Below are 22522 nucleotides of genomic sequence, written 5' to 3' on the forward strand. Positions count from 1 at the left end.
CTGTGTGACAAGAATGTGCCACCGAAACTTAAAAGTAAGTTCTACAGAGCGGTGGTTAGACCGGCCATGTTGTATGGGGCTGAGTGTTGGCCAGTCAAGATTTCACATACCCAGAAGATGAAAGTAGCAGAAATGAAGATGTTGAGATAGATGTGCGGGCACACTAGGATGGATAAGATTAGGAATGAGGATACTCGGGAGAGGGTCGGCGTGGCTCTCGTGGATGACAAGATGCGGGAAGCGAGGCTTAGATGGTCCGGGTACGTGCGGAGGAGGAGCCTAGATGCTCCGGTTAGGAGGTGTGAGCGGTTGGCTCTGGCAGGTACAAGAAGAGGTAGAGGGCGGCCTAAAAAGTATTGGAGCGAGGTGATCAGGCAGGACATGGCGCGACTTCAGATTTCCGAGGTCATGGCCCTTGATAGGAAGGTGTGAAGGTCGAGCATTAGGGTTGTAGGTTAGGGGGTAGTCGAGCGTTTCTCCTCGCTGCGCCGGCTAGTCTGATAGTGTTTTGTCTAGGGCTGCTAGCGGTTTTTATTGTGTTTCACATTTTTTTCTGTCTTTCACATTTTGGCCTTTCCATTTATTTGTTGTATTTTACGATGCTGATACTATTTTTCTGGTTTCTGTTGTTACGGATCTATTGTCTCTGAGTCGAGGGTCTCCCAGAAACAGCCTCTCTATCCCTTCGGGGTAGGGGTAAGGTATGCATGCACTCTACCCTCCCCAGACCCCACTAGTGGGATTCTACTGGGTTGTTGTATTATTACCCCCACTCTCAAATATTATCAGGTGACAATCAAGATACCCTTTGATTAATATTTATTTCAATTAGGAAACAAAAAAGAATATTTTTCTATCACCTTGAGGTATCAATTAAAGGGGAAATTCATGAAGCATGCACAATTTCTCCACCATCAAAACAAGAGATTAAATACAATAGAAGTTTATACAATATCAGGTGCTTGACTCAAAAACTATGGGGGGGGAGGGATAGCAAGAGCCCTCGACTAGGAATGGCAATGGGGTAGGACAAGAGATTACTAGTGCAAGGCAAGTGAACTACAACCAAAATTTTAAATGGGACATAGTAGGAAACGTGCCGATTCGAGTATAGATTAAAATTACACAAGCTTCAGATAAATAAATTTTAATCAGACGTGTTAGACAAGAAAAAGTGGTGGGACGGAAGTTGTATCTCTTTCTTCTCTATTCTTTCCCCTCTAATATTTCTGATCATGTTATCATGCTATCCTTCGTCCCTTTGAATCCTTCAAATCATTTGAAAAAGTTATTTTTATTATTATCAGGGTGTATTTCTTTATTTCTTTTTCTCCTCCAAGAAGATCAGAACTGAAAATGCTTGGTTCATTTAATTTTTCTTGGTATATTTTTTTAAAATTAGCAAAAAGAAGAGGAAAAGCATGAACTAAAGGATTGCCTATCATATTTCTTTTGGATGCACATTGACATTAAGAACTTTAAGCCTGTTGGTTTGTGTAACGCAATCTATAAAATCATTAAACACTTCCTTGATAAAGTTATTAGTCCTTACCAATCTAGTTTTCTAAAAAATAGAAGCTCATCAGACAATGCCATTATTATTGTTGATGACCTAATTAAGTAAATAAAAGTGAGTTCTCTCTAACAGCTTAAGCTTTTAGATGAGATGGTCACACACTTCAATATGGTACAAGATCAGGCAGAGGTCCTGGGTTCGAGTCTCACCGCCATCCAATATCAAGAAGAATTTTCACGTGCTTGGCTCATCAAAAAGAATTAAGCCTGTATGTGAGGGGCGTGTTGAAGACATAATTAAGTAAATAAAAGGTGCTCTCTCTAACAGTTTAAGCTTTTAGATGAGATGGTCACACACTTCAATAATTATCCAAGAGCTTATTACTCATTTCAAAAAGAAGACAGGTAGAAATTCTATCTGATCCTAAAGATAGACCTTGAAGAAGCATTCGATAGACTTTGAATGGTCTTTCATCTACCGAATGCTTCACTTCTTTAATCTTCCTGAAAAAATGTCTAGACTTATTATCTCTTGTGTTACAACTAGCTCTATCTCTATTCTTATTAATGGAGGTCATGCTACTTGCTTCAATCCTACAAGAGGAATCCGGCAAGGGGATCCCATGTCACCATATATTTTTATTTTGTGCATGGAGATGCTTTCACATAACATTTGCCACTAAGTCGATATTGCCAAGTGGGATCCTGTAAAGATTAATACTACTGGTCCAGAGATATCTCATTTATTCTTTGCCAATGGTCCAGAGATATCTCATTTATTCTTTGCCAATGATCTTACTCTGGTAGCTAGGACTAACAAAAAGACTGTCAAAATTATTCAGCATTTACTAGATCTTTTCTGCAATTTTTCGGGGAAAAAATCAATGTTACCAAATCCAAGATCATTTTCTCCCATACACTACGCCCCATACAACATAGTCGGTCTGACCACCACTTTGTAGAACTTACCTTTAACTTTTAATGGCACATTCTTATCACACAGGACACTGACCTCCATTTCATCCACCCTGCTCTGATACGATGTGTGACATCCTCATTAGTCTCCCATTTTATTGTATTGCTTAGCCAGGGTACTTGAAACTCTTTCATGGGGATGACTTGTGTACCTAGCTCACATCCATGTACGCTACCTGGGTCACGCTGCTAAACTTACACTCCAAATATTTTGTCTTGGTCCTACTCAACTTGAAACCTTTAGACTCAAGGATCTGTCTCCAAATCCTCAGTCTCTCATTAACACCACATCAACAACAACAACAACATACCCAGTATTATCCCACATTGTGGGGTCTGGGGAGGGTAGTGTGTACGCAGACCTTACCCCTACCTTTGTGAAGGTAGAGAGGTTGTTTCCAATAGACACTCTGCTCAGAAAAACATAAGCACCACATTAATTAAGAGATAGACAAGGAGGGACAATACCAAAAAGCCATGTAAAGGCAGCATAAAAACAACACGATAATAAGATGATCAAAATGAAAGAAAACGACGGGTAGTCAAAGAAACCTACTACCAACAGAATGCGAGAGTGCGTACTAATACTACCGGTATGAACAATCTAGACAACCTACCCTACTACCCTAATCCTCGACCTCCACACCTTCCTATCAAGGGTCATGCCCTCGTCAGCTGAAGCTGCGTCATGTCTTGCCTAATCATCTCTCGCCACTTCTTCGGCCTACCTCTACCTCTCCATAGTCCCTCCAATGTCAACCTTTCACACCTCACCGGGGCATCTGTGCTCCTCCTCCTCACATGTCCAAACCACCTAAGCCTTGCTTCCTGCATCTTGTCCTCAATAGGGGCCACACCCACCATGTCGCGAACAACCTCATTCATAATCCTATCTAACATGTTGTGCCTGCACATCCATCTCTGCTACCTTCATCTTCTAGACATGAGCGATCTTCACAGGCCAACACTCAGCTCCAAACAACATAGTCGGCCTGACCACCATTCTGTAGAACTTACCTTTAAGTTTTTGTGGCACCTTCTTGTCACACAAAACACCAGAAGCGAGTTTCCATTTCATTCATCCTGCCCCAATGCGATATGTGACATCTTCATCAATCTCCCCATCCCCCTGAATAATAGACTCAAGGTACTTAAAACTCCCTCTCCTAGGAATGAATTGCGAGTCCAGCCTCACATCTACTTCCCCTCCCTGAGTCTCACCACTGAACTTACACTCCAAGTATTCTGTCGTGGTCCTACTCAGCTTGAAACCCTTAGACTCCAGGGTCTGCCTCCACACCTCTAACCTCGCGTTCATACCGCCTCGCGTCTCGTCAATCAATACAATATCATCTGCAAATAACATGCACCACGACACCTCCCCTTGGATGTGGCGCGTCAGAACGTCCATCGCCGGGGCAAACAAAAAAGGGCTGAGTGCGGACCCCTGGTGCAACCCCATCATGACCGGAATATGGTCTGAGTCCCCTCCCACCATCCTCACTCGGGTTTTTGCTCCATCATACATGTCCTGAATCATCCTAATGTAGGCAACATGTATACCTCTAGCCTCCAAACATCTCCACAAAACCTCCCTCGGGACTTTATCGTACGTCTTTTCTAAGTCGATGAACACCATATGCAAGTCCCTTTTCCTCTCGATATACTACTCCATCAAACTCCTAAACAAGGTGAATGGCCTCAGTAGTCGAGCACCCCGACATAAACTCGAATTGGTTCTCGGAAATAGACACACTCCTCCTCACCCTTAGCTCCACCACCCACTCCCAGACTTTCATAGTATGGCTAAGCAGCTTGATACCCCCATAGTTATTGCAATTTTGGACATCACTCTTGTTCTTGTATAAAGGAACCATCGTGCTCCACCTCCACTCCTCGGGCATCTTTTTCGTTCTAAAAATGGCATTAAATAACCTAGTGAGCCACTCCAAGCCCACCTTGCCCACTCTTCCAAAACTCCACCGGGATTTCATCCGGCCCGGTCGCTTTGCCCCTGCTCATCTTACGCATAGCCCCCTCAACCTCCTCAACTCTAATCCGCCTACAATACCCAAAGTCGCAACGGCTCCCGGAGAGTTCTAAATCACCCAGTACCATGTTCCTATCCTCCTCTTCATTCAAGAGACTATGGAAGTAGGTCTGCCATCTCCGACGGATAAGCCCCCCATCCAACAAAACTTTACCTTCTTCGTCCTTGATCCACTTCACTTGATCCAAGTCACGAGCCTTCCTTCACTCACCTTGGCTAACCTGAACAACCTCTTATCCCCACCTCGGCCCTCGAGTTCTTCATACAAACGACCAAAATCTGCAGTCTTGGCCGCCATAACTGCTAATTTCGTCTCTTTCTTAGCTAACTTATATTGCTCCTTATTCACCCTTCTCTCCTCCTAGTCTACACTTTCTACTAGCTTCAGATACGCCATTTTCTTGGTCTCCACTTTTCCTTGCACCTCTCCATTCCACAACCAGTCTCCTATGTGTCCACCAGAGTAATCTTTCGAGATCCCTAATACCTCTCTAGCGGCTTCCCTAATGCACTGCCAGTCGTGGTCCACATAGCGCTTGCGTCCTCGCTACTCCTCCAAGCTCCCTAGTCATCAACTTAACTCCCAACTCCTGCGCTTTGGCTTCCGTCAAGGCTCCCCACTTGATCCTAGGTTGGCTATACACCGCCCTCTTCCTCCTGTTCCTCGTGATCTCAAGGTCCATGACCATGAGCCTATGAAGGGTCGTGAGGTTCTCACTCGAGATGACTTTGCAATCCGTGCAAAGACCTCTATCGGACTTCCTGCAGAGAAGATAATCAATCTGAGTCACGGCCACCGAACTCCGGAAGGTGACCAAGTGTTCCACCTTCTTCGGGAAACTCAAGTTTGCTATCACCAAATCAAACGCTCTAGCAAAGTCCAACAAAGAAGTTCCTCATCCGTTCCTATCTCCAAAACCGAAGCCACTATACACATCATCATACCCCCTAGACGTCGCTTCAATGTGGCCGTTGAAATCTCCTCCTATGAAAAGTTTCTCAGTATGCGGGCTACCACGCACCATCTCATCCAAATCCTCCCAGAAACGCCTTTTGACTTCCTCGTCCAACCCTGTTTGGGGTGCATTGATTATGTTCAAAATAAATCCTCCAACAACTATCTTAATAGTCATCAGCCTGTCGTTCACATTCTTAAGCTCCACCACTAGATCATGGAGGTCCTCATCAACCAAGATACCTACCCCGTTCCTGCCCCACGTCCTCCCAGAATACCATAGTTTGAACTTGCCCATATCCCGCGCCTTATCTCCTACCCATCTAGTCTCCTGTATACAAGCTGCATTAATCTTTCTTTTTTCAAGAATCATCGCTAACTCTATAGACTTTCCAGTCAAAGTTCCTATGTTCCAAGACCCCATTCTCAGCCTGGAGGCTCTCTTAGCCCTCTTACCCTACCATCGTTCACCAAAGCCACTATAATCTAGGAGACATTACGCAAACACTACCCCGAAAACAAGCGACAAAAATAAAATGAATAATCGAAATATACTCTCCAACTAATATTGACAAAAAACAACTAGAGGTCACAGAGAAAATGGGCAAAGCTATTATGGGATATACTAAATAAAGATTCAAAAGAAAACTATAAACAAGTAGAGAGCAATATAAAACAGGTAGGCAAAGCTATCACTAGTGCAACTAATTTGACACTGATAGGGCCAACACTTAAGTAAAGATTCAAGAACAAAATTAGAAGAGACGATTAATCTAGAATATCAAAGTATCAAAATAACAGGACAAGAGGATACAATTAAGCTAGAATATCAAAATCAAAATACCAGGACAAGAGAGGAATGATAGAACCTGCATGGCAGCCCCTGAAGTTGATGAAAATCTGACCGACGAGGATGGGTCGCGACGAGCTGGCTGGAAGGGACAATCCAAGACACCTGGAGCAGTCGTTCTTGAGCTTCGATCACTGAGAAGAGACGCACGCGCCAGAAAACCACCTAGAAAGAATCTCACGCGCCGGCGCGTGACAGGATCTACGCCGGAAAATTGACTGGTCTTGACGGACTCGGCCGGTGTTTCCCCACACAAACGCAGGAGGCGAAGGGGAGAGAAATAGAAAGGGGAGAAGCGCCGAGATTCAAGGTTTTCAGCGTTGTTAAAGATAGGGTATTCTTTTAATTTCTCTTTTGCTTCTTTTTAAGTATAAAATCTGTTCTCACGGCGCAGAGAGAAAAGAGAGAAGGGTAATCTGCAATTGAAGGTACTACTAGTTGTGGCCCTTTCGAAATACCATGGGATGTCGTTAACACCATATCGCGTCTCGTTAATCAGAACAATGTCATCTGCAAATAACATATACCACGACACCTCCCCTTGAATGTGTTTCATCAGTGCATCCATCATTTTCTCCCATAATTGTCCTGATGATTTAAGGAATTGGATCACCTCCTGTCTTAACATTAAGGAAAGTAATTCCTTTGAAAAATATCTTTGCTTTCCTATCCAGGACCAAAAGCCTAAGGCTAAAGATTATCGGTTCATCATTGATAATATGAGGAAGAGACTTGCTAGTTGGAAAACAAACTTCCTCAACATTGCTAGGAGAACCACCCTTGCCCACTCTACTATCAATAGTATTCCCAACCATGTCATACAATATACCATATTCCTAGAAAGATTCTTCAGACCATTGATAAGATCCAACGAAATTGCATTTGATCAATTGGAATACCGTCACCCAGTCTAAGGAAAAGCGAATGATAAAAATTATGCTTCACTCACCAGTTTGACCTAGAGATTTATCTCACACCCTTGTTCCCTTTGGGCCAAATTACTCATTAGCAAATACGGTAACATTAACTTCAAGTGTAATAATTCCTTCATTTGGCAGGGTATCTTGAAAGGTTGGACTTACTGTAATAAAGGCATCAACTGGTCTATTGGCAATGGAGATAACATAAACCTCTGAACCTCAAGCTGGATGCCCAATTTTCAATCTTTAAGAAGCAGCCTTATTAGTCCTCTGTCTGCCACTGACACTCTTTTAAAAATTAAATACCTAAGGAGTGATGGAAAACAGAATCTTTCGACATTGTCTTTTGACATCCCGGATCACATTACTAATAACATCAAAAAGCTCACTTTCCCATTGTATTCCCATGCCAAGGATACCCCTCACTGGTCACTTTATAGTAATGGCATGTTTAGTGCCAAGTCTGTCTATAGCATCATTAATGCAGGCACAACTTTTAATATTGATTTTCAATGGATCTGGAAACTCTCGCTGCCAAATAAAATAAATTTTTTTCTTTGGCAATGCTACCATAAGAGAGTACCCACCAGATCCTATCTCAACCTTATAGGCATAAATATTGACCCTACTTGCATGGCCTGTAGAAGTAATCCTGAAACTATCAAACACATCTTCATGGATTGCCTCTAGATACTGGAGTCAGTTTGATATTTATTTTAGTAGTGCTCTCCCTAATGGCAGTCATTGGCTAGATATGGTTAGAACTAGTAAGCATATTATAACTGATTCCTTCCCTTCTGTTTTGGGAACCTTTGGATCAATAGAAACAACAATAATATAAATAACCTTTCTAATGATCTCTCTAAGAACATGTTTTGCATGCGCACTTAACAAGTTTAAATTACTCGCAAACAAGCCTACTAATCCGAAGATTCTCAAAACAGTGCAAGTTAAGTGGTTTAACTATTTTAAGTTAAACATTGATGGAACTTTGTCCAGTATTACTAGTATGGGCGGACCAAGGGGAGTCTTCAGGAATCATAATGGAGACTGGATCTTGGAATTCTCTTATAATATGCGACCTCTGAATCACACCCATGCGGAACTTCTTGCTCTCAAGTTTGGCCTATAACTGGCACTAGATCAAAACCTGTTACCTGTGGAGATTGCAACTGAATCGAAGGAGGTACTTCAGCTCCTTGAAAAAATAATCCCCATTTATAACTCTATTTTATATGAGTGCAGGCCGTTAATGCAACTAACATGGAGTCCAGTGATTCGACACAAATTTCGGAAAGATGTTGAAGACATAATTAAGTAAATAAAAGTGTGTTTACTCTAATAGCTTAAACTTTTAGATGAGAAGGTCACACACTTCAATATGATATCAGAGCAGGCAGAGGTTCTGGGTTCGAGCCTCACCGCCACCCAATATCAAAAAGAATTTCCACGTGTTTCTCTCATAAAAAAGAATCAAGCCCGCACGTGACGGGGCGTGTTGAAAACATAATTAAGTAAATAAAAATGTGTTCTCTCTAACAGCTTAAGCTTTTAGATGAGATGGTCGCACACTTCAACAGGAACAAAGTTGCACATCTCTTGGCTAAGGAAGGATCAATGTTGGATATGGGGAACATCAAACACCATTTTGCAACCCCTCCTTACTTCACAAAGGCAACTATCCAGGGTGACAAGCAAGCTAGCTGTGGTTATAATTTAGCTATCCAGCGTTTGTAATAATTTAGCTAGCTTTGATAACCTGTGTGCTCAAAATAGGACTACTACGTCGAATCTTGTCGGTACTGTCTATACTAGGAATGATGATCCCAATGCGACATCTATTTTGTGAAATGTTGCTATCTAGTAATAAATAAAATTAGTTTTACCCCAAAAAAAAACATTTAATAAAATGGTGCAATTGAACCTAATATTGGGGATCGAACAACTTCATAAAACAAAGTACAAAAATCGTGAGTGACCAGTAAGGAGAAGCGGGTGTGTATCTTAGAAGTTAGAAACAACAAAAAATTACTCATAGCAAAAGCAAATCATGGTTGATTACATGAAATGATTGAGAATTTTTAAATTATATTGAATTATTTCACTTAAACACCGAAAATTTAACTTCAAAACAATCAGCATACAATTTCTACTGGATCTTTCCTTTCACTGGTTGAGTTGAAGAGGCCAAAATGAACATAAGTATCAACAAGCATGAATCAAATATGAAAACGGGAACATATTAGCAAGACTTTGTCTACTCAAAGTTCAAATAAAAATTCTAAAAAAAACTTAATAGAATACTGCAAAGTGAAAAATTAGAAGTAAAAATGAAAGAAACACAAATGGGGCAAGGCGGGTCAGGGAAAATCATCAAAAAATGCTAAGCGAGGCAAGGAAAGGCGGGTTAAAACTTTAGTGGGTTAAGGCTTGCCCTACCCCGGGCGGCTCTGTCACGTGCTCATTTACTTCCTACCCTTGACTACACGAAGAGGAAAAGGAGGTTGTGTACATCTGAAAAGGAAAACGTAGTAAGAAAGGAAACTCAAAAAAAAAAAATCTCGGTATGCATATCTCTTCTAGCTAGGAGGAAAAAGAAAGCTCAATAAACAGGGTGAAGACAAAAAGTTGCATCAAGAGGAAAACTTTACTCTTAGAAATATAGAACTATGTTCACTGAACTACACACATAAATAGGCACGCACACACACACACAACGTATTTTGTAGCATATTAAGGATACCATGAACTCTGTTGTTTTGGCCATTCAAAAGAATCATTTAACCAGAACAAAGCACTAGATATCCACAGGTGACTACCCTTATCCAACAGAAAAAGTAGGTCACATGAAATAAATAATCAAGAGTGTGAAACCTGTCAAATTCGATAGTACCCAGATCTGAGTTGGAATATCATTAAGCTTCTTCGCTAATGTAAGAGAGGACCTCAAAATCTCCCTAGCTTGTACAGTGTCAGTGAGGGCAAGTGCTAAATTCCCCAAAACAGTCAAATATTGTGAAACAAGTTGCAAATTTCCCAAAGTATTATGTGTTGTCTGCAAGCCAAACGCAAGTCGATTTCTGCAGTAAGGTAACAAAGCAATAAGAATAGAACAACAGCAACTACTACGACTATTGCGCTTCAATACAAAGCTAGTTGGGCATACGAATCCACAATACCTTTTCACTCTATTCAGACAGATTGTACTCTAATATTGAATAATTTTGAATTTTCTAACACTAAGGGTTCTCTAAATTTTCTACTAACATACAAAAATTCTGGATAGGTTAAAATGGCTCCTATAAGCACTAGGTACTCCTATAGGAGAGTGAAAAATCTTGAGGGGAAGAGAGTTTTATAGAGCTAAATGTCTTCTCACTAACTTGATACTTAACTTGGTATGAAACTTGATACAAATGAGTTACAAGAGAATACTGTAAAAAATATAGAAATATTAAAGGACGATATGTGGTGCAATTACATAGATAGTACAATCCGACCCCTCTTTTTTAGTATTAGCATTCCAATTTGTGTTTCGAGCATGTCTACAAGTTGATATAACTGTTTTTGACTTCTTGGAAGGGTTCTGGCCTCTGGGTGAGACCGGGCTCGGGGTTGTTTCGGAAAAGTTGGGAATCAAAAACAGCAGCTGAAATCTCTGGTGCATGTGATGGTGGACCAAGTGGTCGCGATCACAAAAAGCAAATTGGGGGTGGTTGGCCAGGCTGAGAAGCCTTCACGGTCATGTGAGACCTGCTGCGAACGCGGAGGGTCAATGATTTTGACCTTAGCGAACATGAGCTGTGGCCCGTGCGAAAAAGAAAAACCTAGGTTAACCAAGAGTTTGACTGTCGTGATCGCTTTAGGTATTCTGCGATCAAGGAGAAGACTAAAACAATATAAATTGAACAGTGGAAGTTTCAAATCTCAATTTTATGTCATTTTCAGGAACAACGCAAAGAGCAAATTAGGGGTTGCTGGCCAGGCTGAGAAGCCTTAGATCGCAGAAGACTAAAACAATATAAATTGAACAGTGGAAGTTTCAAATCTCAATTTTATGTCATTTTCAGGAACAACGCAAAGAGCAAATTAGGGGTTGCTGGCCAGGCTGAGAAGCCTTCTAAGTCGCGTGAGATCTGATGCGAACCCCGAGGGTCAATGATTTTGACCTTCGCAAATGCAAGTTGTGGTCTGTGATCCAAAAAACAAAAACCTGGGGTGACGAGGAGTTTGACCCTTGCGATCGCACGAGGTATTCCACGATCAGGGAGAAGACCAGATCAGAACAGTATAAATTGAATAGTGGAAATTTCAAATCCCAATTTTATGCCATTTTCGGAAAAGGAGAGCTTGTGAGTGATTTTTCTTGGACTGATTTCAACCCTAATCTAAGGTAATGATTCTGTAACATCCATTGATGATTGTATTCGAATCAGTGTTTTAAAAAGCGTGGCTGGGAGGCGAGGCATTGTATGTGATATGGTGCGAGGTGTAAGCCTCGAAGCACTGGGTGTAAGCACCATGAGTCTTTAATTATTAATATTTTATAAATTAATATAATAAAAATAAATATTAAAATAAGGTAAAATTACAAAGGAATTTTTAGAAATTTCAAGAAAATTTAAAATAAGTGATAGAACTACTGCATCTTAAAATGCTAATTCGAATCAGCAATTGATAAAAAAAACTAATCCAAAACTGCTTCATAAAAAAATATCAGACTTCGAAAAAAATTGAATAGAAATTCATAAGCTAACTTAAAAGAGCAAAGCAACTTGAAAAGAAAGAAAAGCAAAGAAGGAACCTACAATAAGAAGCATTGAACCAGAGCAAATCATGAAGGATGATGCGTGTTTGTTTTATAGTTTGCAAATTGAAAATTTTTTCATCAACCGATAGAAGACAAAGAGAAGGAATAAAAATTAAGACCAGGAATAAAGTATCTTTTGACCCGTAAGTTTTCAACTTTTTAGCATGTAATAACAAATTGAATTTTGTGTTTTTTGGTATTAAAATAAAGATTATTTTAGCAATTTTGATCTTAATTTGGAAAGGTTTTCTGGTCTTACGCCCCAAATGAAAAACTCGGTCAACGCCTAAGCATACGCCCAGAATAATGGGGCTTACGTCTCAGGATACTTTTACCCCCTCTCCCCTTGGATCGCCCCAATGCGTTTTTACTACGCCCCGCCCCGAGGCTCACCCCAAAAATATCTTTTAAAACATCGTTTCGAATTTGGTTGAATTTTAACCATAGAAACATGTGATTTAAGAGGAGAAATTGGGGATTTGAAACTTAGTTTTCTAAATTAGTAAATTGAGGATTTGAGTGGGTGATTGGACTCTGATTAATAATCTAATAACATTTACCGTTTAAAAAAAAAGAATCTAATAACATTTATGAAATCATGAGCCAATAGATAATCCGATTCTATATATGGTTTCGAGGTTTGATCGGAGTTGACTTTGACCATTGACTTCATTGGGGGCTATTTGGGAGGTGATTTGGGATTTGAGTGCTTGGGGGGACTTGCCGATTTCGAGGTAAGTGAGACTTTCTGTTGGTTGTCGTTGGGTTTATGCAGTCAAAGTTGGTCCGGATGGCCAAGTTGATCGACTTAAGGCCCGTCTTGGTGCCAAAGGATATACTTAGATATTTGGGCTCGATTACAATGATACTTTCTCTCCCGTGGCTAAAATAGCATCAGTCCGCCTTTTTCTATCCATGGTTGTTGTTCGCCATGGGCCTCTCTATCAGCTGGACATTAAAAATGCTTTTCTTCATAGTGACCTTGAGGATGAAGTTTATATGGAGCAACCACCTGGTTTTGTTGCTCAGGGGGAGTCTCGTGGCCTTGTATGTCGCTTGCGCCCACTTTATGGTCTAAAGTAGTCTCCTCGAGCCTGGTTTGGTAAGTTCAGCACAGTTATCCAGGAGTTTAGCATGACCCGTAGTGAAGCTGATCACTCTGTGTTTTATCGGCATTGTCTCTATATTTATCGGGTGGTCTATGTTGACGATATTGTTATTACCGGCAATGATCAGGATGATATTACTAAATTGAAGCAACATCTCTTGCAACACTTTCATACTAAGGATTTGGGCAGATTAAAGTATTTTCTGGGTATTGAGGTCGCTTAGTCTAGCTAAGGCATTGTGATCTCACAACGGAAGTATGCCTTAGACATTTTTGAGGAGACAGAAATGGCAAGCTGTAGACCTGTTGACACTCCGATGGATCCGAATTATAAACTTCTGCCAAGAAAGGGGGGCCGCTTAGCGATCCTGCACGATATAGGCGGTTGGTTGGTAAATTAAATTATCTCACAGTGACTAGACTTAACATTTCCTTTCCTATGAGTGTTGTAAGTCAGTTTATGGATTCACCTTGTGATGGGCATTGGGATGCAGTTGTCCGCATTCTTCGATATATAAAATCGGCTCCAGGCAAAGGGTTATTGTTTGAATATCGAGGCCATGGGCAGATTGTTGAATATTCAAATGTTGATTGGGCAAGATTACCTTCTGATTGACGTTTTGCGTCTGGATATTGTGTTTTAGTAGGAGGCAATTTAGTGTCTTGGAAGAGCAAGAAACAGAATGTAGTTGCTCGGTCTAGTGCAGAAGTAGAATATCGAGCAATGGCTATGGCAACATGTGAGCTAGTTTGGATCAAACAACTGCTCAAGGAGTTAAATTTGGTGAAATCAACCAGATGCAACTTGTGTGCGATAATCAAGTTGCCCTTCATATTGCATCAAATCCGATGTTCCATGAGAGAACTAAACACATTGAGATTGACTGTCACTTCGTCAGAGAAAAGATACTCTTAGGAGATACTGCTACAAAGTTTGTGAAGTCGAACGATCAGCTTGCAAATATGTTCACCAAGTCCCTCACTGGTCCTCGTATTAGTTATATATATAACAAGCTCGATACATATGATTTGTATGCACCGGCTTGAGGAGGAGTGTTAGTTAGTTGTTATGTAAATAAGCATAGTCCTAAATGGAATAGGAGTAGTGTAAGTATTGTATACTATTACAAATAGGGGTACTTGTATCATAGTTAATGTACATCAATAATATAATTTTCCGATTTATTAATTCTCACAGATATGAGGAACTAGCTTGAGAGTCCAAAAGAGCTAGAAGTTGTACATAGTTATACTTGGTTGAATAATTTGTTTTTCTTTTTCGACAAAAAAGAAAAAAGAAGATCGGCTTTCGTTCATAGAGAATCATATTATGTTGTGTATTCTCTACTTTTTGGCATACCACTTGTATATGGGAGACATTATTAATAAAATTATTTTATCTTATAAAAAAGGCTAGTAGTCATTACTGAGCTTTTGTACGGTACTTAAGCATACCATTGCAGAGAAATAGAACATGGCTTGGTTTCCATGAAATAGCCTGAACTCAAAAATCCAAATCAAAACACAAGAATCACCAAAATGAACATTTTTGGTTAAGAGATCTACCTTGCTTCTTGTAGATTTTGCTGCCTCATCAGCAGAAACCCATGAGCAAGAAGGACACTCGTTTTCTCTCGCACTCCGGTGAAAGAATCCATCACTCCTAAAACTGGTCCAATCATATCAAGGGCCTATTGCAGAACAAAAGTTCTCAGCAAACAGAGTTAAAAAAAAAAGTATCTCCATAATAGCAGGAACTGTGCGAACCTTTGCCGAGGATTCAGCATCTCCCATGCAGATGTAAGAGATTGCTGCATAAACACAACACATGGCTTGCATTGATTTGTTCTCACTTAGCTGCACGGAAAAGAATATACTCATAAAAAGGAAAGACATAAGGAAAAAGAAAACCTCTTTCTCAAACTTCCTACGGTTGACCAAATGGATTTAGTAGCATAAATGGGGCAGGAATGGGAGTTAGCAGCCAACCTACAGAGGAAAAGGTGAGAGAAATATGCTCATATCTTTTTCTTAAAGAAGCATCAAGCAGATACAGAACTATCCATAGAAATAGAAGTACTAAAAATGGAATCTTTGACCAAGCCGGTAGAAGTGAAAAAAGGAGAAAATAAACCGGCTGAAGTGAAGAAGGCAACTTTATTTTAACGGTGTTGATCCATTTACATTGTGGTATTCTCCAAGAACTTCCACAAACACTGGTTAGTATCTATTCAAGACTGAAGGTTGAGAGAATTTGTTGAGACCGACGAACATGACAACGCCCTATAGAAACGTCCTCCAGGATTTGTACCTCAAACCCTTGCACAAATAAGAGTATTAACTTTCAACTTCTCCTCATCTCCTTTTAGTGCGGACACCTATGTGTTAATAGGAGTTCAATCTACTTCATCCTTAGATGTACCTTTTAAAAACGAGAGAACTTCCAAGCATTTTCTCAAACTTCTTTTTTAAACATTCACTGTACAAGCAATTTTTCACAATTGAGCTCAAATTAAATACTTTTTTATCAGTAGCTCGGTCTTTTTTCATCAGGATATTTTTTTGAGCTCAAATTAAATTATAAGTTACCTCTATGATCAAAATGCAATTTGTTATCATCTTTTATATGACACAAGCAAAACGCAACAGTTAAATTCTTTATAATATCTGTATTTCACTTTTACAATGGAGTTTTCGAACAGTCAGACTTTGTGATATTACACTTCTGTCCTACAGCAGTACGATGCAAAGAAGTCCATATGCATCAAGAAGCATAAATCCAGATGCATAACTCAAGATAATCTGTCTTCCATAAATCAGTTGTTGGTTAAGTTTATCCACACGAGGGAAAAGGAATATAAGAATAGTGAAACTATCTTATCTCTATCCCAAAAAATAATAAGCACACAGCTGATTTATACTCTTACCAAAAATTACTGGAAGATTCTTTTGATATGGATTCAAATTTATACATACCCTTGAAGCTTCAAGGAAATGACAAATTGCTTCATCATAGCAGCCGACACAATGTGCATACTGTCCTCTAAGCATTTCAATAACACACTCACAAACTTGTAAAATTGTTGGAAAGCGAATATACCAATTTCTCATCTGCATCAATGCCTAAATTAAAACAAAAAGATTCTATTAGCCTTTCCATATATAATTAACGCATGGTATCACATTATATAAAGAAAGGGTGAGAACACAATTAATCACGAGTTCCTGTACAATGTACAAATGGTGTAAAATGAGGCACATATATTTTGTGTGGTTATAAATCATTGCATAAAGGTAAATTGTTTCTAAATGAGGAAAGGGGTCATTCTTTTTGGCACGGACTAAAAAGGAAATAGTTTCACATAAATTGAAACGGAGGGAGTATTAGAAAACGAGGTGACAAAAAAAAAATTGTCAACCTGTATTTTATTTACATTAATGAAAAATAGGTAAAAAGAATTTTAATCATGCATAAAATTTGAAGGGGCAATTTTGTCTTTAACTAAGCATATGCCTGTATTAATAATTTTAGTATAGCTAATACCACGGTTTGCTATGTATTAGCTATATATAGGATAATACCAAATAGGGTATATAACTAATGCTTGTATTAGTTATACATTAGGTTGAAAAACTGTACCAAACAAGGTATTACTAATACACAAAACTAATGCATGCATTATTTTTTCTAATGCACTCTACCAAACGACCTCTAAGTGTATATAGCATTACATATAGAGTCTCACATTGGAAATAGGTAGTATATACTATGTAAAGTATGTGTATAAATAGGGCTCGGAGTAAGAATATAGTTGAGACGCATTATCAATAATAACTTTCGGCTATTTGTCACATGATATCGAAGCATCAGTAAGAAAATGTTGTTGTGCATCACTCCGGCGACATCCCGGAAGAACAGCAGTCAATGTGCAATTGTCCGGTGACTTGCGAAGCTAACTGCGCTGAAATCAGTTTGAGGGATTGTGCAAAATCCAACACCACCACAAGGTTCCCCTATCACCCGCGACCAAACCCCAGTCAGGCGCTCCGGTATAAGACGCCATACGTAATGTCACACACCGCCGGCAGTTAGGGTACCAGCGAGAGTGACACTTCATGCGCCGTCACGTGAGATCTTTTTCCAGCATTTTTCAAGTTTAATTTTTCTTTTGTGGTGGTCGCATGTCTTTTCTAACCTGACCCATTTAGATTTCGTGAGGCAGAAGTCACCGGAACAATGTTTCCGACTATACGGTTGATTTTACAGTTGAAATCTGGCGAGCTCTCTGAATTTTGGTGTTTTTGGTGTTTCTCTCAAAGATTTGTTTACTAATAAGCATCTTAGACCTCTCTTCAATCTAACCATGTCTCTTGGACTTGAAGCTTTTAGTTCCAAGAATATGGGAGTTGGAGATTTAAGTCTTATGATTACTTTAGAATCTTTAATGGAAAGTTCAAACTACTTAGCTTGGGCTTCATCGGTTGAGCTGTAGTGCAAGGTCTAAGGTGTTCAAGATCACTTATACAAAAAAGACTAGCGATTGAGATGAAAAAGCCAAAGCGCATTGGGAGAAAATTGATGCCCAGTTATGGAGTCTCCTATAGCGATCCATTGATTCCAAGTTGATGCTCTTGTTTCGTCCATCTAGACGTATTAATCAGTTTGAGAAAAAGCTCACACTGTGTATACTAATATCTCGTATCTATGATGTAATATCTCAGATGACAAACCTAAAAAAATTTAGAATTGGATATGTCTACTTACTTGGGACAGGTACAGGCAGTTATGGAGGATATTGAGAAGCTGATGCCATTTTTTGCCAGTGTTGGGAAACAACAAGAACAATGACAGAAGATGTTTGCAGTTTTTACACTTGTCGGACTTCCTAATGACCTCGATTCAGTACATGATCAGATTTTAACTAGTCCGAGTGTTCCTACAGTTGATGACGTATTCTCTCGATTACTTCGCATTGCAGCAACACCCAGTGACTCATCACAAACAATTGACTCTTCTGTTCTTGCATCTAAGAAAATCAAACATCTCAGGCTATGGAAAATCGACGATGAGTGGGTCGTTTTGGAAGATCTCGACCCAAGTGTAGTTACTGTAATAAGCTTGGACACACTCAGGACGTATACTATTCTTTGCACGGTCGACCACCTAAAGATGTTCGTGTTGCTCAAACAGACATTGCAGTTAACTTGGGGTTTTCTTTATCTGTAGGAAAATGTAATGAATTCCTTCGGTTTCGAGCAAGTAAGCAGACATCTCCCAAAGTAGCCTTCGTTGCTCAGACTAATGCTTTTGTTGCTCGTATTTCCTTCGCTTGTGTTTCACAATCTAATATTCTTAGACAATAGGTCATGGACCCAGGTGCTTCTGATCAAATTTCTGGTAATAAATCACTTTTGTCAATTGTGGTTTATTCACAGTATCCTCCGACTGTTACTTTAGCCAATGAGTTCCAAACAACAGCAAAAGGAGTTGGACAAGCTACTCCACTATCCTCTGTCACTCTAGATTCCGTTCTTTAAGTCCCTGACTAATCTTTTAGTCTTGCATGTCTGCTTTACATGCGTGTGGTACTTGGAAGCTTGTTTCTCTTCCTTCAGGTAAATCAATGAGAAGTGTGCGAGCAATCTCAATGAGGTGCCTATTCTCTCTCTGCTACCCCATTCTGTTGAGGGGTATACGTACAAGATGTCTGGTGAATTATTCCCTGAGAAATCATAAACTGCTGAAATTGAGAGGATAGTATTAAGGCATTATACTACGAAAGATGCGAATAGAAATGCCAAGGCATGTAACTGGACAAGTTGTGGAGGGATTGAGTGAGTTTAGGTAGTAAAGGCCTTGTGATTCACGCCCGGTGCCAATTGTCTGTCCCGTACTGCGGTCATGCATACAAAAGAAGCATCAATAAAATATATACCACAATGGAGGGCACGAGTCAACCGACTAACAGATGCAAGACTAAAAGGACAGTCAGGGACATAAAAGACAAAATCTAAAGTGACAGAGGATAAAGGATTAGCTTGTCCAACTCCTTTTGCTTTTGTTTGGACTTCATTGGCTAGAGTAACATTCGGAAAATACTGTGAATAAACAATATTTGAAAAAGTGACTTATTACCAGGATATATGATCAGAGGCGCCTAAGTCCATGACCCACTGTCCAAGAGTAGTAGAGTGAGAAACACAAGCAAAGAAATTACCAGCAACAGAAGTATCAGTTGAGCAACAGAGGCTACTTGTGGAGGTGTCTACTTAGTTGCTCGATACTAAAGGAACTCATTATATTCCCCTTCAGATAAAGAAACCCCCTGGTTACCTGTAGTCTCGGTTTGAGCAACATGAGTATTTTTAGGTGGTCAACCATGCAAAGAGTAACACACCTCACGGGTGTGTCCAAGTTTAATACAATAAAAATACTTGGGTCGAGACTTTCCAAAACGGCTTCCTCCTCGTCTATTCTCCATAGTCTGAGATGCCCGATTTTCCACTGTCTGGGATGCGAGAACAGAGGAGTCAGCTGTCTGTGATGAGATCACTGTGTGACTTGGCGCTGCAGCAAGGCGAAGTAATCGAGAGAATAATTCATCAACTGTAGGGACAGTCGGACCAGCAAAAATCCGGTCGCATACTGAATCAAGGTCATTAGGAAGTCCAGCGAGTGTAAGAACTAGAAACATCTTCTATCGTTGCTCTTGTTGTTTTTAAACACCAGCAGGAACTTGCATCAACTTCTCAAATTCCTCCATGACTGCCTATACTTATCCCAAGTAAGTAGACATATTCAATTCTTGTTTCTTCAAAGTTGCCATTTGTGATATCACATCATAGAAATGAGATATGTCATTAGTGTATAAAGTACGAGCCTTTTCCCAAACTAAATGACATGTCTGGAATGGACGAAACAAAGGCATCAACTTGAAATCAATGGATTGCCACAAAATACTACATAACTGAGCATCAATCTTTTCCCAAAGTGCTTTGGCCTTTTCATCTCCCTCACTAGTCTTTTTGATTAAGTGATCTTGAACACCTTGACCTTTACATCACAATTCGGCAGATGAAGGCCCAGCTAAATAATTTGAACACCCAAGTAGTGGTTCAGAAGTAATCATGAAGGCTGAATCTACAACTCCACTGTTTTTGGAACCAAAAGCATCCAAATTGAAAGACATTATTGGATTGAAGTGAGTTCTAATTGACCAAATCCGTGATCAACTTCAAGAAGTCATGAGAATAGCTTCAGAAGATCCCAACAAAACTAGGAAATTGCAAAAAGCACTGCTCAAACTGGACAGAATACTGTTCACGCCGGAAAATTTATTGTAGCTCACCAGAAAATTCCAAAGTTGGAATCTGTAGGAAATAGTACTAGTGGACTCGGAATCACTGTCCAAGTAAGCTGTCCCGAAGAAGTTTTGTCGGAAACTGGCCGGAAGGTGGCTCATGCGCCCGGCGCATGTAGCATATCTCGCCGGAAAATCCCTGTTTGTCCGGCGCGTGAGGGCGCCTGGGGAGGAGATTTCCGGTGGGGTTTGATAGGGTTTAGTCGCAAGACTACGATGGACCTTGTGGTGACGTTGGCTTGTGCACAATACTGATAAATAGTGACTTTGACGCAAACAGTCAACGGAAAAGTTGCACGGTGAACTGTTTCTTCCCGGAATCGGTGGTAGATTACACAGCGACTATTTCGCACTATAGCTTTGATACCATTTGAGAAAAAAAATATATTACTGATATGTTTAACTATAACACAAGGACCCCTATTTATAACAAATACATTAATCCTATTCCATGTGGAACTATACTCATTTAAACAATTACTAACCATCTAACAGAAACAACGGATATTTTCTGGGTCTATCATCTTTAAGAGTTGGTGATGGTAGAAAAATTAGATTCTGGCAAGATACTTGGTTCGGCCCTTCGCCTCTGATGGACACTTACCCTGGACTCTACAGATGCTCTTTATGTCCTAACTCTACCACTGCGCACATCTGGCAAAACTCAGGGTGGTGCGTTATTTTCAGAAGAGATTTCAACGATTGAGAACTAGAGGACTACACACAATTGTCACTTCTCCTTAACGGTGTTCCTCTGGTTTCTAAACCAGATTCCTGTTCCGGAAACCTCACCACAGAGGTATTTTTTCAGTAAGGAGCTACTATTCTGCTTTGTTATCCACTTCTCCCTCTTTAAACCTTGGACGTGGGAAACTATAGGGAAGAACAAGGCCCCCTACAAAGGGCAATCATATTCTTGGCTTGTAGCAGTGAGAAAATGCCTCACTCTTAATAATCTACAAAAGCGAGGCATCTCTCTATGCAAAAGATGTTCACTGCATAAAGTAGAGGACGAGGATGTCAATCACCTCTTTATTCACTGCAAATTAACTAGTCAGATATGGTATTTCTTCTTTACTACTTTGGGCATAAAATGTTCTCCAAGATCTACTGTGGATTTTCTTTTTGTTTGGTGGAAAAGACGTATGTCTAAATCATCCTATAAAATCTGGAACACCATTCCCTTAGTCACCCGGTGGGTTATCTGGAGGGAACAAAATGCTAGAGTTTTTGAAGATAAGATGGAGAATGTGGTTAGCCTCAAACATAAATGTATATTTTTGCATAATTTGGTGTAAAATGAGCTTAGCATACATTTTTGGGTGTAATTTCTTCAGCTTTGCTGGCTATCAATTGTACTTTTAAGTTACCAATTCAAAGAAAAAAGGATGAAAAGCAAGAAACTTAGAAACACAAAGCAGGGGAGCAGGGGAAAAATGGCTTCTATAGTAACTCCGTTCCTCTACATGTTACCAGTCGCTGGTTAGAATACAACAAGAGAAATGCATCAGTTTCTTATAAGCGGGCTAACAAATAGTGTTAAAGACGAAACGCAAAGAACAGTCAATTAAGCCCGGAAAATAAGAGAAAAGAAGAAGATATGTTGAGAACTTGATGATTTGATGACTACAAAGTACACCTATTTATGATTGTTAACCACAAGACAGATATGATATTAGCCCAATGTGGGATAACATCTAACAGAACTTAATATTTCCAATATTCTTACATGCCCACTAAAACTTAGAGCCCGTTTGGATTGGCTGAAAAAAAGTGACTTTTAAGCACAAGTGCTTAAAAGCACTTTTTATGTGCTTGAACTTGTTTTACAAATAAGCAGTTACGTGTTTGGATAGAAGTGCTTAAGCTAAAAAAAACTATTAAAATGTTTGGTAAACAAGTGCTGGTAAGCACTTTTTTCTGTTAAAATGACCGAGATGCCCTAAAGTTGTCAACACTAAAAATAAGCTTATTGATG

The 22522-nt window shown here is 39.8% G+C and overlaps 1 protein-coding gene across 3 annotated transcripts in view; it reads right to left on the reverse strand.

Annotated features, from left to right (window-relative positions):
• Positions 1–22522, reverse strand: part of LOC104112568 (sister chromatid cohesion protein SCC4) — a 56543-nt gene that overhangs the window by 4535 nt on the left and 29486 nt on the right. For all 3 annotated transcript variants that reach the window (XR_011409878.1, XM_070181764.1, XM_070181763.1), the window contains exons 8-11: positions 16160–16306; positions 14951–15040; positions 14750–14874; positions 10140–10345 (exon numbers count right to left, since the gene is read on the reverse strand). Coding sequence is in view for 2 of the 3 variants with exons in the window: in XM_070181764.1 (XP_070037865.1) it covers positions 10140–10345; positions 14750–14874; positions 14951–15040; positions 16160–16306 (568 nt within the window). In the remaining variant the exon portion in view is untranslated. The remainder of the gene's footprint in view (positions 1–10139; positions 10346–14749; positions 14875–14950; positions 15041–16159; positions 16307–22522) is intronic.

Source organism: Nicotiana tomentosiformis, chromosome 7 (genome assembly GCF_000390325.3).
Source record: "Nicotiana tomentosiformis chromosome 7, ASM39032v3, whole genome shotgun sequence".
NCBI classification, from domain to species: Eukaryota; Viridiplantae; Streptophyta; class Magnoliopsida; order Solanales; family Solanaceae; genus Nicotiana; species Nicotiana tomentosiformis.